We start from the raw sequence: 15,557 nt of genomic DNA on the forward strand, positions 1-15,557 counted from the left end.
GAGGAAGGAGCGCCGCCATTTTGGGAGCTTCGAGTCAACAATAAAGGGCCGAGGGTGCGAGCGGAGCGGCCTCGGCGGTAGGACTCGGGCCGAGCCGGGGAGTTGGGTGAAGGGCGGGGGTGAGGTCGGCGGCGCAGTCGCGGCTGCGGGGAGCCCGTCGCGGCGTGGGGCGCCCAGAGGCGGCGGCCTGAGGCCTGGACGGGCCCGGGGGAGGAAGGCAGGCGGCAGCTGTGGGTCGGGGCGCCTGAGAGGAGTCGGAAACGGGATGTGGTGCGCGGCGGGGTCCGCGAGGGAGCGGCCACGGGTCCGAGGAGCTCTCTAGAAGCGCGGGAATGAGGGCCATGGGGCGGCCAGGACCCCGGGCCACGATGGAAGTGAGCGGGTACGAGGCAGCCTCCGGGGGCGGCGGGGGTGCAGTAGCCGAGGGCTCGGCGGGGAAGGGACCGGCAGCTGCTGGGCTGGAATTAGGTCGGTAGCGAGAGGGTGTTGCTGGCGCCCCCGAGTCGTGGAGGAAAGGAGGGCTTTTTGGTTAAGGGTTTCTCTTTGGGGCCTTATAGGAAACTCCATATTGTTTCCTACTCACGGAGCTGGTTCGGTCCCTGCTCTTGTTGCGCAGATAGGATTGCAGGGCCCCAACCCTTGTGTGTTTATGATCACGGGGAGCTGACTTGGACTGTGGGTGTCTTTTGGGGGGGGGGCAGGGAGAGCAAGAAATAATTGAATTATTATCTTACAATTACGAGGCTCAAATCATGGGCTTGTGTCTTTCCTTAGTGCGTTCTCTCCTTCACCCCCTTTCCCCTCTTCACAACAAAGCAGTCAGCCCGGCTCGCAGCCCACCGCGGAGGAGCTGCGTCGGGGTGACGGGCCCTTTTGCGGAGTAAAACTGTCAGTTGCCAACTACAGCCTGGGAAGTGCTGTAATTAACTCCGCGTGCGGTTCCTCCCAGCGACTCTACGTTTCCTTCGAACTTGTGAAAATGTAGAAATACAAGTTGCAAATCTAAGTTGGGAAGGGGTAGGAGGAATATTTCCCTTTGAGAGTGCTGCAGTGCAAGTTTCGGTTTTAATTAAGAGGGACGCAGTTCTCACTCGGGATCTGAAATCTGTCTTACGCACAGGATGGATAGTAATGATAACACTTAATCTTTGGAGGTTGCCCTCTTCATCCTGTTCGTACTTCGCAAACAAGTTTTCTGGTGCGAACTACTGATACTGTTGATCAGGATATAAACCTGTCACTATAGGATACCATTCACTGCCTTGAACAGAAACTAGGTAACTGTTAACCACGATCTGCTTAAGAAGTTAATCAGGTTCTGGGAGACTTTGAAATAATACCTCTTTGTGTTTGTGATAATCAGGATTTGCTTGTGAGGCAACTTTCTTTTTTTAAGGCATAAGTATTTTAGAAAAATTTTGTTTGAGAAGCCGTGGGGTATGACAAAAACAACACTAATTAATAAGCTTGTGTATTTTGGGTAAGGAGGTAAAAAGGAACAAACCCAACAGAGTAGGCATTTATTTTCTGTCTGGCCTTGGTAAATTTTTTATTCACTTCATTTTAATATATGAATTCGGTTTTGGGAATAATTAAAAATGGAGGAAGTTACCCCCCCCCCCCCCACACACACACACACATATTTTATAGATTTCAGAGAGGAAGGGAGAGGGAGAGAAACATCAATGATGAAAATCATCAAAAGGCTGCCTCCTGCACGCCCCCTACGGGGGATCAGCCCCCAACGCTAGTCTGTGCCTGGGCCAGGAATTGAATCCTGACTTTGAGTTCTGATGCCGCCGCTCAACAACTGAGCCACACCAGCCGGGCTAACAGTTTTTTTAGTATTCAAATTCTTGGCTGTTTTCAAGCAAAATATTGTGACATGTAGACATGTCTATATTCCTGCTTCAGTTACTGTTTTAAAGGACAAGAACTTAAAGAAAATGGCGTTCTTCTTCATAAAGTTTAATTTCTGCACTTGAAATTCATAAGGTTACAAATGGGTTTTATATTTCTAAAAGCATGAAGTTAAGTCAAAAGCTTATATAGCTCTTAGAGGATTCTCATTTGCTGTCAGAAAGAGAAGAAATTTGTCTTGCCTTGTACATAGGTAGACTTACTCTTAAGTTGTGAGATACTTATTTGAGTTGTGACGCAATTAATTGGAATGAATCATTGACTTTTAGAAAATTCAGGGAGGAAACTGAAGAGAAGATATTGTCACTTGAGAACTTGCTAATTTAATTACAGTACCTTTATGCTAATATTCTCTGGGTTGCTTTGAGCTGACAATTTAAAAGTTTGATTTCATTGTGGGTTTGGTTTTGTGTGCAGTTCATCTTTTTGTGTCTATTAGCCTGGCTAATGATGTGATCTAAGTGCAGTTGTATTCTTAATTTTTTAATTTAAAAAGTGTTAGGAAACAGTTTTTTCTAACCTTCATGTGTTTGCTAACTTAACTTTTTCTTTGTTTCAGATTGAAGTGAGTGAATTCAGATATATAACCAAACCTCGTTAGAGAACCTTTAAAAAAACAAAAAGTTGATTCGGTGCATGAGAGCAAGTTACTGCTGCTTACTGTTCAGAGACTTACAGGTGCTTGCCTGCATTGCAATAAAGGACTCAATATTGAGCAAGACTTCTATTTATCTCTTCATTTTGGAGAGCCTAATAAACTGTATTACAGTTTCTCTACTGATTTTCAAAAGTGTTGAAGTTTGGAAGAGACATCTGTACGTTTCATACAGCATGAGCACGGCCAGAACGGAGAACCCTGTTATAATGGGTCTGTCCAGTCAGAACGGTCAGCTGAGGGGCCCTGTGAAGCCCAGCGGTGGCCCCGGAGGAGGGGGCACACCGACACAGCAACAGATGAACCAACTGAAAAACACCACCACCATCAATAATGGCACTCCGCAGCAAGCGCAGAGTGTGACCGCCGCTATCAAGTAAGTGTTGGGAGAGACAAACGTGCTGGGACCAAGGAGAGTTCCTTTCCTCCTGTGTTATGACCACTCTGTGTACTTGAACCGTTTTGATTGTACAGGACAGATGACTTTGTTTTATGGCCAGTAGGTATTTGCAATAGAATAATGTATTTCTGTCATAATTAATTCAGGTTTATTAAGTAATGAATATAGGTACAGATGATATATATTAATTTTGTATAGGTTATATTTTAAACATTGCTGGCTTTCATAATTAGCTCAGATTCATCTTGTTTTTGTCAATATGATTTTTCCCTAGTATAACTGCACCATGTCCTAGTTTAAATGACATTTAAAGTCAGTTTCAAGTTTCAAATGTAAGGTCTTGCCCAGCCTTCTTACCTCCAAATGTACTCATAAAATTTATCCATAACTTTTTTTTTTTTTTTTTTCAGTTTTTGCAACTTAGCTTAAAATTTTTTGGTTTATAAGCTTTCTCCTGTTACATACACACACAAAGTAACACACAGTCAAATAGAGAATCTCAGGATTTTGAACTCTGGGAAACACATCTCTGAATAGCCCCAATTCCCCTAGTTCCGTGGTCGGCAAACTGCGGCTCGCGAGCCACATGCGGCTCTTAGTGTGGCTCTTCCACAAAATACCACGGCCTGGGCGAGTCTATTTTGAAGAAGTGGCGTTAGAAGAAGTTTAAGTTTAAAAAATTTGGCTCTCAAAAGAAATTTCCGTCGTTGTCCTGTTGATATTTGGCTCTGCTGACTAATGAGTTTGCCGACCACTGGCCTGGTTGACTAAAAACTTAAGAGCCTCATCTGACTACAGAATGTGTTTTCTTTCAAATCTGGAAGATTGTAGGCTGCCATTTTTTAAGTGTTCACTATACATTATTTGAATGGTAAATATCGCTCTAAAGATTTCGTTAATAGAAAATTAACATTTAAACTTGACCCATTTGAGATTTGGCTTTGTTAAGAACCTAGCCATATAATTGATTTAACCTCTAGAAATCTTCTAAGATGATGAAACCGGTTCACTGAACTAAAATGTTTTGTGTTACAATCCAGATATTTTCCATGCTTAAGAAGCACTTCCTAAAGAAAAATGGCTTTTATAAGATAACAGGATATCATATAGATGGTCACTGCTATGTGGTTCACTAGTGACCTATAAGAATTTCCAATAGAATTGATTTGGTCACTGGGAGAATTGTCATTAATGCATATTCTATTATTTTTAAGGTGAATGCTTTAATTAGAATATTTTCTGAATTGTAGTTTGTCTTGATAAACTATGAATAGGCTAGCAAAATTTAGGCTATTTTTATTCCTTAAAAATAGAAACAAATCTATGTTATTCTAATTTGAGACAACAGTGGGCTTTACTTTTGTTTTCCAAGGATTAATAGTTTCTTTTCAATTCTTTGGCTTCTTTAAATTATAGTTCAAGTGTCATCTCTTCCATGAAGGCTTCTAGATCCCATCAGCTGTTCAGGACTCTTCTAATACTTACAGCTATCACTTATTTTCTTGTTTTAAGTAGTTTGGTTTCTAAATTCCTTGTGGACAGATTTTGCATTGTATCCTCTGTACTTTTATTCACTGTTGAATTTGACAGTGTGGCTGACATTTTTTTGCTTAGAAACTTTGCTGTGGTATAGGTTGAGGTAGAAGGCTTTAATACCCTTGGAAGTGGTAGCAAATAGGTACCTTTCTTAGAGTGTCTGATTATATGAAACCTAGCTTTAAGTAAAATAAGTGTTCATCTTTCTAAATCAAGACTTGAAATGTTTTGGAGGCTCTGATTATGAGCGGCTATAATGAAATCAATGAAAACATATTATATATCCCCCCCCCCCCCATTGCTATTAGAGAGTGAAAAGGAGGGTGGGAGGGAGAGGGAGAGAGAGAAACATCAATTGATTGGTTGCCTCCAGTACACACCCCCACCAGAGATGGGGAGCGAACCCCTAACCCAGGTATATGCCCTGGACCGGGAATCAAACCAGAGACCCTTTCGTTCCCCGGGGTGAAGCTCTGACCACTGAACAACACCAGCCAGGGCAAAAAACTTATTTTTTAAGATATATTTTCTTTTATTGATTTTAGAGAGGGAGATGGAGAGATAGAAACATCAATGATGAGAGAATCATTGATCGGCTGCCTCCTGCACACCCCCTACTGGGGATCGAGCCTGCAACCCAGGCATGTGCCCTTGATCGGAATCGAACCCAGGACCCTTCAGTCCGCAGTCTGACACTATCCACTGAGCCAAACCAGCCAGGGCAAAACTTATTTATTTTAAAGACAACACTGTTGAAAAGCATTGTTTGCCTTATTGCCAATTTTTTTTTCCTATATGGCTTTGGATATTATAGTAGAGGTTTTGCCTGGCCTAAAAGAGATTTTTAAAATTATATTTTTCTTGTTTTTTAACTGTATTCATAGTTTAAAGCAGTGGTTGCCAACCAGTGGTCCGTGAGGTCCAAAAGGTTGGCGACCACTGGTTTAAGGAAACTTTTGGAGCAGCAGTCACCAACCGGTGGCCCTCGAGGTTTGAAAGGCTGGCAACCGCTGGTTTAAAGTATAACTGGTAAAAAAGATTAAGAGAGATGTTCATTAACAGATAATATTGAGTTCATTTTTTTTCTTTTTTTAAAGGAGTTTTTTTTGTTTGTTTTTATATTTTACTGATTTCAGAGAGGAAGGGAGAGGGAGAGAGAGACAGAAACATCAATAATAAGAATCACCAATTGGCCATCCCCCGTCTTCCCCCTGTTCCCCCCCCCCCCCCCCCCGCAGGCCTCCCCTACTGGGGACCAAGCCCAACTCTGTACCGATTGCCTTATGTAAATTATCTGATATAATTCTTAACCCGTTGTATATATGAGAATGGAAACTTGGAAAAGTACCTGCTGCATGGTCAAAAAATAAATGGTAGAGTCAGGGATGAAACTGGGGTCTTTGGTGTGTTGTTTTGTTTTAATTCAGAGGGGAACAGAGAGAGAGAGAAGTAGAAACATCAATGATGAGAGAGAATCATTGATCAGCTGCCTCCTGCACGCCATATGCTAGGAATTGAGCCCACATCGAGGCATGTGCCCTGACTGGGAATCAAACCGTGACTTCCTGGTTCATAGGTGGATGCTCAACCACTGAGCCACACCAGCCAGGCTGGAGTCCTTGGTTTTAACTAGTATCTGGAAGTTATCAACTCAGATGGCTGTGCCAGATGAGAGGATACTTGCCCTCTTTAAAGGGTCAGCTGCTTGATTTTAAACTCAGTTACTACGCTCCTTCAAACTGTTGCCATGCAGAAATTTGGAACCAATGTTGCTAAAGCTTCCAGTTTTACAGGAAAAGCCAGAATCTGGACTTTTACACAAAATCTTCTAATTTTTTAATATTGTTAACTAGCTTAAATTAAAACACATACATGATATGTTTATCTCTGTTAACTATATTCTTTATATATTAGATTTTTAAAAATTGGCTCGGGGGGGGGTGGGGTAGGAGAGAAATATTGATACAAGAGAGACATTGATCTGTTGCCTCCCACAGGCAATCAACCAGGAAATGAACCCACCACCTTTTGGTGTGTGAGATGATGCTCTCCAACCAATTGAACCACAAAGGCCAGGGCTGTTAACTATATTCCTAAATAAATGGCAATATATTAAACTTACTCTGCTTTTTATAACTTAACTAGAGACCCGGTGCATGAAAATCATGCACTGGGGCGGGGGGGGGGGGAGGCCTAGCTTGGCCTGTGCCCTGTCACAGTGCTGGAGCCCTGCAATCAATTTCCCCAAAGAGGTAGGCCGGAACCTCGGGACGTGTCTCGCAGAGCCACCGGGACCCCTGGCCTCGCAATGCGGAGCAGCGGGACCCGCCGCCACGCACGCAGCGTCAAGCCCCTGCCTGTCCGCGTACGCCCATTACACACGCAGTCTCCTGGTGATTGCTCATTATGGTGTGAGGGCGACATGACCACATAGGCTTTTATTAATAGGATTATAATTGAGATGAATTATCTTTGTATTAGAATATGATGCTATGAATTCTCATACTTCAGTTTTACTACATTCTCTCTAGACCTGGTGATGACTGGAAAAAGACTTTAAAACTCCCTCCAAAGGATCTAAGAATCAAAACTTCGGTAAGTTGATTGTAAAATTTAACTTAAGATAGTGTGGAAACTCTAAAAGTGAAGTAATCCTATATAATAAAAGGCTAATATGCAAATTGTCCCCTTGACTGGGAGTTTGACCAGGGGACGGGCCAGCTGGCCAGCCTCCCATGTCCCCTCCCCCTGGCCCAATTGGGCTGGACCCAATTCATGCATGAATTCGTGCACTGGGCCTCTAGTTAATCCTATATAATAAAAGCCTAATGTGCTAAGTATCCAGTCGTCCAGTTGGCTGTTCAACCAATCAAAGCGTAATATGCTAATGATATGCTAAGGCCATTCAACTGCTCGCTATGATGTGCACTGACCACCAGGGAGCATATGCTCTGACTGGTAGGTTAGCTTGCTGCTGGGGTCTGGCCGATCAGGACTGAGTGAGACGGGCTGGACACACCCTGGAGCCCTCCCACAGTCCCTCCCTGGCTGGCCAACCTCCCACATCCCTCCCTGGCCCTGATCGTGCACTGGTGGGGTCCCTCTGCTTGGCCTGCACCCTCTCACAATCTGAGACCCTCAGGGGATATTGGAGAGCCGGTTTCGGCCTGATGGAGGAATGACTGGTCACTGTGATGTGCACTGACCACCAGGGGGCAGACACTCCATATAGGATATGCCTCCTGGCAGTTAGTGTGCTCCCACAGGGGGCGCGCTGCTCAGCCAGAAGCCAGGCACACAGCTGGCGAGTGCAGCAGCAGTGGTGGGAGCCTCTCCCGCCTCCATGGCAGTGCTGAGGATGTCCGACTGATGGCTTAGGCCCGCTCCCCCTGGAAGTTGAAAATGGTTAGTTCTCTTAGCCCAGTATTTTCAACCAAGAGATATTTAGCAATAGCTACAAATATTTCTGGTTATCACAGCTGGGGAAAGGCTATAAGACAGCCCCTTACAGCAGTGAATTTTCTGGCCCAAATGTCAATATTGCTGAGCTTGAGAAGCCCTGATTTTGACTAAGCTATGTGTAGGCAATGAGGGTTTGATTTCATATCTTGGATTTTAATTTCACAGCATGATTCTTACAGTATTCCACCTGTTCCTTAAAAATATGACCCCAGAGTGGCCTTTCCTCCAAACACAGTTTTTAAATGGCCTGTGTCTGTTAGAGAGTGGTTATTCTTCAGGAATAGTTGAAATACAGATCAGGACAGAGCTAATCTGCATATATTTATATCTTAAATGGGGTAGATAAAGAATTAGTTTCTCAGACAAACTTGCTTAAACATGCTAACTAACAAAAGAACACAGTTGTACTTTATTCTTTTATTATTGTTTTGTTTGGTTGACTAGGATGTAACCTCCACAAAAGGAAATGAGTTTGAAGATTACTGTTTAAAGCGGGAGTTACTGATGGGAATTTTTGAAATGGGCTGGGAAAAGCCATCTCCGATTCAGGTATGTTTCCCCTTTTTATCACATGTATAATGTTATGAGTGAATAATTATGTACTTATCTATGGGAATGATCAAATCTCTTGTGTGTACCACACCCACACATATATGCACATATATGCACTCTTTTTCCGAACCTTTTTTTTCCCCCAAACCTCTTAAGGATAAATTACAAAATCATGGCCATCACCTCTAAATATTTCAGTGTTCCCTAAGAATAGAGATACTCTGTTATATAACCTGTGGTCAAATCAATGTTAATACTTTTTTTTTTTTTTTTGCTGTGTCTCTTAATTCCCCCTTTTTTTAAAAAAAATTCTTTATTAATACAGTATTTCTATCTTATCATTTGTATTCTAATTTTTAATTGACCCGAAAAATGTCCTTTTTAGCATTTTTTTTCTACTTGGTATAGAATCCATCCTAGGATTGGGTATTGCATATAGTTATGTCTCTTTAACCTCCTTTCAGCATTTTCCTGGTCTGTTTTAGTCTTTTATGATACTGATATATTAAAAAATATAGCCCCCTTTTTAAAATAGAACATTCCTCATTCTGGGTTTGTCTCATGTTTCTATGTGATTAAAGTTAATACATTCTTAGCCAAAATACTGTAGAAATCATGCTATGGCCTTCTCAGGGTATCACATTTGGAGGTGTATACAGTGTCTGTTTATTTCTCATTGGTGATTTTAATTTTGATTACCCTGTCAAAGTGGCCTCTGATTTTTCTACTGTATAATTGCAGCTTTTTTCCTTCTTTGAAATTTATAAGCAGTCTGTAGAGATCACTTTAAGATCATGCGAAGATCCTACTCTTCATCAAAGTTTCTCCTAGTCTTAGCATCCATTGATGATCCTATCTTTGTTGGATTATGATGAGTTTCCAACTCTAGGACTCCTTCGGCTTTTTAAAGAGCCTTCCCTATCTCGTCCTTGTGTGTGTGTGTGTGTGTGTGTGTGTGTGTAAAATCAGTATGGAATCATGAATTCTTCTTTTTCCAATGATATTTTTGTCCTCAAATTCCCAGATTTGAGCTCCTTTGTGGTTGTTTTGTAACGTGCCCCCTTTTCTTTTTCAGATAGACTATTTTTATTTTTTTAATTAATTTTATTATTTTTATCAGGTTTCTTTTTTTTTTTTGGTTTTTACTATTGAAAGTATTACATATGTCTCCTTCCGCCCCCCCCCATCCACCTTCTCTAGCCCATCCCCACTCCTGCCATAGATAGACTATTTTTAGAGCAGTTTTAAGCTCACAGCAGTTGAACTGAAAAGAGATTTCCCATATGCCCCGTCCCCACTTATGCACAGCCCCCCCACCCCACCCCATTATCAGTATTCTCTGCAAGAGTTATACATTGTGATACATTTGTTACAACTGATGACTTACATTGACATGTATCATCCAAAGTCCATAGTTTACCTTAGGGTTCACTCTTGGTGGTGTACATTCTATGAGTTTGAACAAATGTCTAATGACATATATCCACCATTATGGTATCATACAGAGTTGTTTCACTGTCCTAAAAAATCCTCTGTGCTCCACCTCTTCACCCTTTCCTCCCTCCATTTTTCTTGAGCACTTCGTTTTTGGCATATCGTGAAGCTTATCTACCTACCCTGCTCCAGTCTTGGAATCAGCCATTTCTCCAAGGAACCCCAGTTCCAATTAGTGGGGAATAGGGTTAGAGGTCAACATCTGAACACTAGGTGCACTCTTTGTTCCTTGGCCCTTTCAGTTCCTTGGCAATAGCAAGGGAATAGACAGTATGTATGCATGCATGTACATGCATATATGTAGACATAAACATGCAGTGTACATATGCAGATGTGATAAACATGACTGCTGTCTTTATGAGACCTAAAACTGTTGCACCCAGGCTTTAAGGACAATCCCCTGTTACATCATTGAGCACTTTTTCATTAAGCAAACACTGAGTGACCTAGAAAGTGTTAGATGCAGGATGTTGTGTTGAACAAGGCAGAGAGGGTTCCTGCCTTCACAGTCTGTGAAGCTAATTGTACAGATAATTTAGTATGATACTACTTTCTACCCAAATTGCATAAATATGTAGCCATTTGAGGAAGATGGGACAACCTGGAAGAAGAATTGATCCATGTTCTAAGCACAGAACGCTAGGCTAGTGATTGCCTAGGGGTGACAGTATGCCTTTGTGGACAAAAGGAAAGAAGTTTATTATGGCTAGAGAAAGTGTCAAGATAATGTTATACATAATCAGATAGGCCAGTGGTCGGCAAACTCATTAGTCAACAGAGCCAAATATCAATAGTACAATGATTGAAATTTCTTTTGAGAGCCAAATTTTTTAAACTTAAATTTCTTCTAACGCCACTTCTTCAAAATAGACTCGCCCAGGCCGTGGTATTTTGTGGAAGAGCCACACTCGAGGGGCCAAAGAGCCGCGTGTGGCTCGTGAGCCGCAGTTTGCCGACCACGAGATAGGCAATGTGAATGTGGATATTAAAAATATGTAAACTACTTTTCTATAATGTAGTTCATGTAAATGTATTTTATCTGTAAGGATAAAAAAAGTTCTGAGAGCTCTTCTGTAGGGTCTGTCCTTCAACTTATATTTCCGGTGCTTAGCAAGGTGCATGCAGGAAACAGGCCCTCAAAAAGCCAGCTGCATTTAGAAAGCTTGGAAATGATGGTTAACATGTCGGCAGGCGAACTTGGTCTAAACTGCTTAGAGAACTGCTTAGGAACACTATCGATTTGCAAGTAGGCTGCCCAGGCTGAATCCCAACTCCACTGCTTTCTTAGTTGATTGCGAGATCTTCCTCAGCCCTGGTTTGCTGGCCTATAACATTACGATAGCATACACCATAGGGCTGTTGTGAAGATACAGAGGTGATGGATGTTAGTGTGCTTAACACAGTGCCTAGTACGTGATAAATGCGTAAGAAATGTTATGGGTTATTGTTCCATAGAATAGTTTTATTTATTGGTTCATTTAGCAGACCCTTGCTGGCTTCTATTTTCCACCTTTGTATTAAATTTTAAAATTGATTTTGTTATTTGCACTCTCAGTGTTGGTATAGCATATAGGCAATTAATTCTCCAGCCACTTAGCCAAGGTATTAGATACCTGAGACTACCGTTCACATTGCCTTTTTCTTCACTATTATTTTGCCTGAGAATTTGTGGAAAACACAGCAATGCCAGAGTCTATCGTGCGGCTGAGGAGCTTGGCTAGACTATTGATACATTGGGGTGGGGGAGAAGTAATACCTCAGAAGGAAGCTAGGGTTCTACTAAGAAAGGGAAATGGATACTGATGGAACAAAAACACCTCGTGTATATATACTACAGGCCCAGTGCACGGGGCCATGGCTGGGGTCCAGGGGGTGGTTGGCTGTGGGAGCGCACTGACCACCAGGGAGCAGCTCCTGCATTGAGTGTCTGCCTCCTGGTGGTCAATATGCATCATAGTGACTGGTCGACTGGTCATTCGGTCATAATGGTTGCTTAGGCTTTTATATAGAGAGAGATTAGATCAGTCCCTAGACCCTAGATCATGGACTTGGAGAGCTAAGGTGGCATGATTCTGCCATCATCAGACCTAAGGTTGTGGGATTGTTGGGCTAAATTCAGATATAACTCAAATATCATACAATTCACACATTTAACCTTTTGCACTCGGATGTCGAGTGTGACTTGACACAGTTAGCATCGGTAGCAGCTCGAGAAAAAAGCAAGCTAGTGCAAAGGGTTAAAGTATACAATTCAATGATTTTTAGTATAGTCACAGTTGTGCAATCAATACTACAATCATTTTTAGAACGTTTTCATCACCCTAAACAAACTCCTTTAGCAGTCTCTCATTTTCCCCTAGCCATAAGCAGCCACTAATCTATTTTCTGTCTCTATGGATTTACCTATTTCTAGACATTTCCTATAAGTAGAATTATACAATATATGCTCTCCTCTTTTGGCTTATCGTATTTCCTTAGAGGTCATCCATGTTGTAACATATATCAAAACTTCATTCCTTTCTGTTGAGTAATGTTCCATTGTATGGCTAGACCACATTTGGTTTATCCACTCATCAGTTGGTAGGGTTGTTTGCACTGTTAGCTATTATGAATAACCAGAGGCCTGGTGCACGAATTTGTGCATGGGTGCATGGTGGGGTCCAGCCGGCCTGCCCCAATTGGGCCAGGCCAATCGGGGGGAAGGGCCGCGGGAGGTTGGCCGGCAAGCCCCGCCCCCAATCAGGGTGGGGTCTGGGCCGGCCAGGGGGAGGGGCCTGGAGAAGACCCACTGAGCTGGAGCTGAGCGAGGGCCCCAGGCTTCCCAGGGAGGATGGCCTCAGCAAGGAAACAAACCACCAGAAGGCTCTGCACACAGGCCCTGAGCTCCCTTTGGCCAGGCGGACTCAGAGCTGGTGTCTCTGTGTGTACATTAGTCTCAGCCCGGCACTTGCCTTTGTCTGTTGGTCAATCCCATTGCATCGAAAAACTTGTTCCCCTTCTCTCTGGGCCCTTTCCACAAACACAGGCCAATTGGAAGACGCAGGCCCCAGCGGCAGAGCCAGGCCCCACAATCACCCGGAATTTAGGCCTAAGACAACCGGGTAGCAATCTCCACGGAACAGAACACGCTGTTTTAGAGTCTTAATTCTCCCCTAAAATGTGCCCAGCCGCTCCTCTTTAGCCGGGATAGACCGAACTAAGGAACCAAAGACTTAGTTTCCTTTGAGGTGGGATCCGCCAGGAGCCGGCTGGTGGAAAGGCCCCTCATAGGTGGCTGCCTTCCCCCCAAGCTCCGTGTACTCTGAGCCAGTCCATCTCTGCTGGTGCCGGGTCCCAGCCTGCTTGCTGGTCAGGCAGCAGGTTCACAGGGTTTCTCTCCGCCACCTTCCTGGCCTCCGGAGCAGTACCTTCCGGCCCGGCGCGCCAGGCGTCTTGCGCTAGAGCCGGGACTCGGAGAGCGAAGGAGCTGGACCTGCAGGTGGCCAGGCTGTGGGCCCCCCCCCCCCCCGCTTCTCAGTCTTGCTCATGTGGATTGGACCAAAGTCCACTGCCCGAGACCGGCGCCACGTGGGGAGGGTCGCAGCGGGGAGAGGGGCGCCCTGACCTGCCAGCCGTGGTGACGACCATCTCGGTGCCCAGCTGATTGAACTCGTCCCACAGAGCCTCATCTCACACTGCAGGCTCGCGCTGGCCACCTTCCGTTCTTTACCGGCGCCTTAGCAGCAGCTGCGCAACGGGCCCCGGGGCCCTCGGGCTCGGCAGCGGCACTGGTGGCCCCTGTGGCCGGTGTGTCATAGCGACCGTCGTTCTGCCATAACGGTCGCTGGGCTTTCATTATATAGATGCTGCTGTGAACATTAACGTACAAGTTTTGTGTGGAGATGTTTTCACTTTGGGGGTTATATACCTGGGAGTGGAATTGTGGGTTCATATGCCAATGCTCTTTAACCTTTTGAGGAGTTGCCCGACTTCCAAAGTGGCTATACAGTCCCACTAACTGTATGAGGGTTTTGATTTCGCCACATCCTCACTTACATGTTGTTACTTGCAGACCTAAGTTCAAGTCCTGGTTCTGGCATTTCTTGCTTCATAACCTTGGGCAAAACAATTAATCTCTGAGGATCCATTTTATAAATTGTAAAACAAAAAGTACCAAACTTGAAAGGACGTAAACATCATAAGGCATCTACCTAGCAGAGTGCCTAGCACACAGTGTTTGAAGAATTTTGAGCTTGCTTTTCTCCTCCTCTTCTTGGCAGCTTCACATTATTTCCTCTTGGTCTCAGAGCTGTCTGAATCTGAGTTTGCTTGCTTCATATTCCCTGGTCTTCCTAGGAAACAGTGGTAAGAGACAGTGTGGATGTGCTGAATTACCAGGCTAATCATAATGGCCAGCATACAGGCAAAATATCAGTGCATCCTAACTGACAGACTAGCTTACTGACTTTGTTACAAAGTCTTACCCTTAAACAATTTCTGTAGAGCATGAGCCCCGTCAAAGAAAATAGAGGAATGTAGAAGTTAGTAGCCTCCATCTAAACCAAAGACATATTAGGATACCCCCAAATTAATTCTACCTGCCTGACTTCATTGAAAATTTTTATAGTTTTAAAGGACCCACCCTGATTCTACAAAAAAAATAAAAATAAAAAAATAAAGGACCTGGCTCGGAAAATCATTGGAAGACCCTTGGCGACCATTTAGCCCCACCACCACCCACCCCCCCCCCTTTTTTTTTTTTTTTTTTGCTATAGTGTGCAGGTGGCCTGTTTAAAAACCATATAAGAGAGCCTGGCCGGGTTGCTCAGTGGGTTAAAGTGTTGTCCTGATACGCCAAGGTTGCAGGTTTGATCTCCAGTCATTTTCTTCCTTGACCTGCTTGACCACAATAAGCAGACTGTTGACTGCTGGTTATAGGAACAAGATAACAGCATTGTCACCGGACCGTTTCCACAGTGCTGGCATCTGTGCTAGTTGTTTTGACCACATGGAACCCATCTGACCCCTGTGATTGGGTTCTGGGTAGAATGAATGTCATGGTGGGAAATAGAAGTCATTATGCTTATGACTTAGATATTTCTACAATAAAAATATATTTTAAAAATTTGTAAAGTGCTGGAGAGATTTCTTTTGGTCATTAGCTTAGGTATAGAACTAATTATTACAATGATTATGAATCTCATTTATTTTCCTAACTTTTTCTTTTTTTGGTTTTTTTTTTAGTATATTTTTTATTGATTTCAGAGAAGAAAGGAGAAGGGGGAGAGAGAGATAGAAACATCAATGATGAGAGAGAGTCATTAATTGGCTGCCTACCATATGCCCCACACTGGGGACTGAGCTGCTGAAACCCAGGCATGTGCCCCCTCGGAATCGAACCATGTCCTCCTGGTCCATAGGCCGACGCTCAACCACTGAGCCACACTGGCTGGGCCTAACTTTATAGTTTTAAAAATTAAAATTTATGTCTTTAATTTGAGAAACAGGAATGTTCTGCTTCCTCCCTGTTTATACTTGTTCTGCCTTTTTATTTTCCCA

At 43.5% G+C, this 15,557-nt stretch overlaps 1 protein-coding gene across 2 annotated transcripts in view; it reads left to right on the forward strand.

Annotated features, from left to right (window-relative positions):
• DDX6 (DEAD-box helicase 6) overlaps positions 1-15,557 on the forward strand; it is a 36,013-nt gene continuing 20,456 nt past the window's right edge. For both annotated transcript variants that reach the window (XM_008150095.3, XM_028158439.2), the window contains exons 1-4: positions 1-77; positions 2,480-2,951; positions 7,043-7,106; positions 8,418-8,522. In XM_008150095.3, the coding sequence (XP_008148317.2) occupies positions 2,557-2,951; positions 7,043-7,106; positions 8,418-8,522 (564 nt within the window). In that variant the 5' untranslated portion in view covers positions 1-77; positions 2,480-2,556. The remainder of the gene's footprint in view (positions 78-2,479; positions 2,952-7,042; positions 7,107-8,417; positions 8,523-15,557) is intronic.

The sequence above is a fragment of the Eptesicus fuscus genome, chromosome 13 (assembly GCF_027574615.1).
Source record: "Eptesicus fuscus isolate TK198812 chromosome 13, DD_ASM_mEF_20220401, whole genome shotgun sequence".
Lineage (NCBI taxonomy): Eukaryota > Metazoa > Chordata > Mammalia > Chiroptera > Vespertilionidae > Eptesicus > Eptesicus fuscus.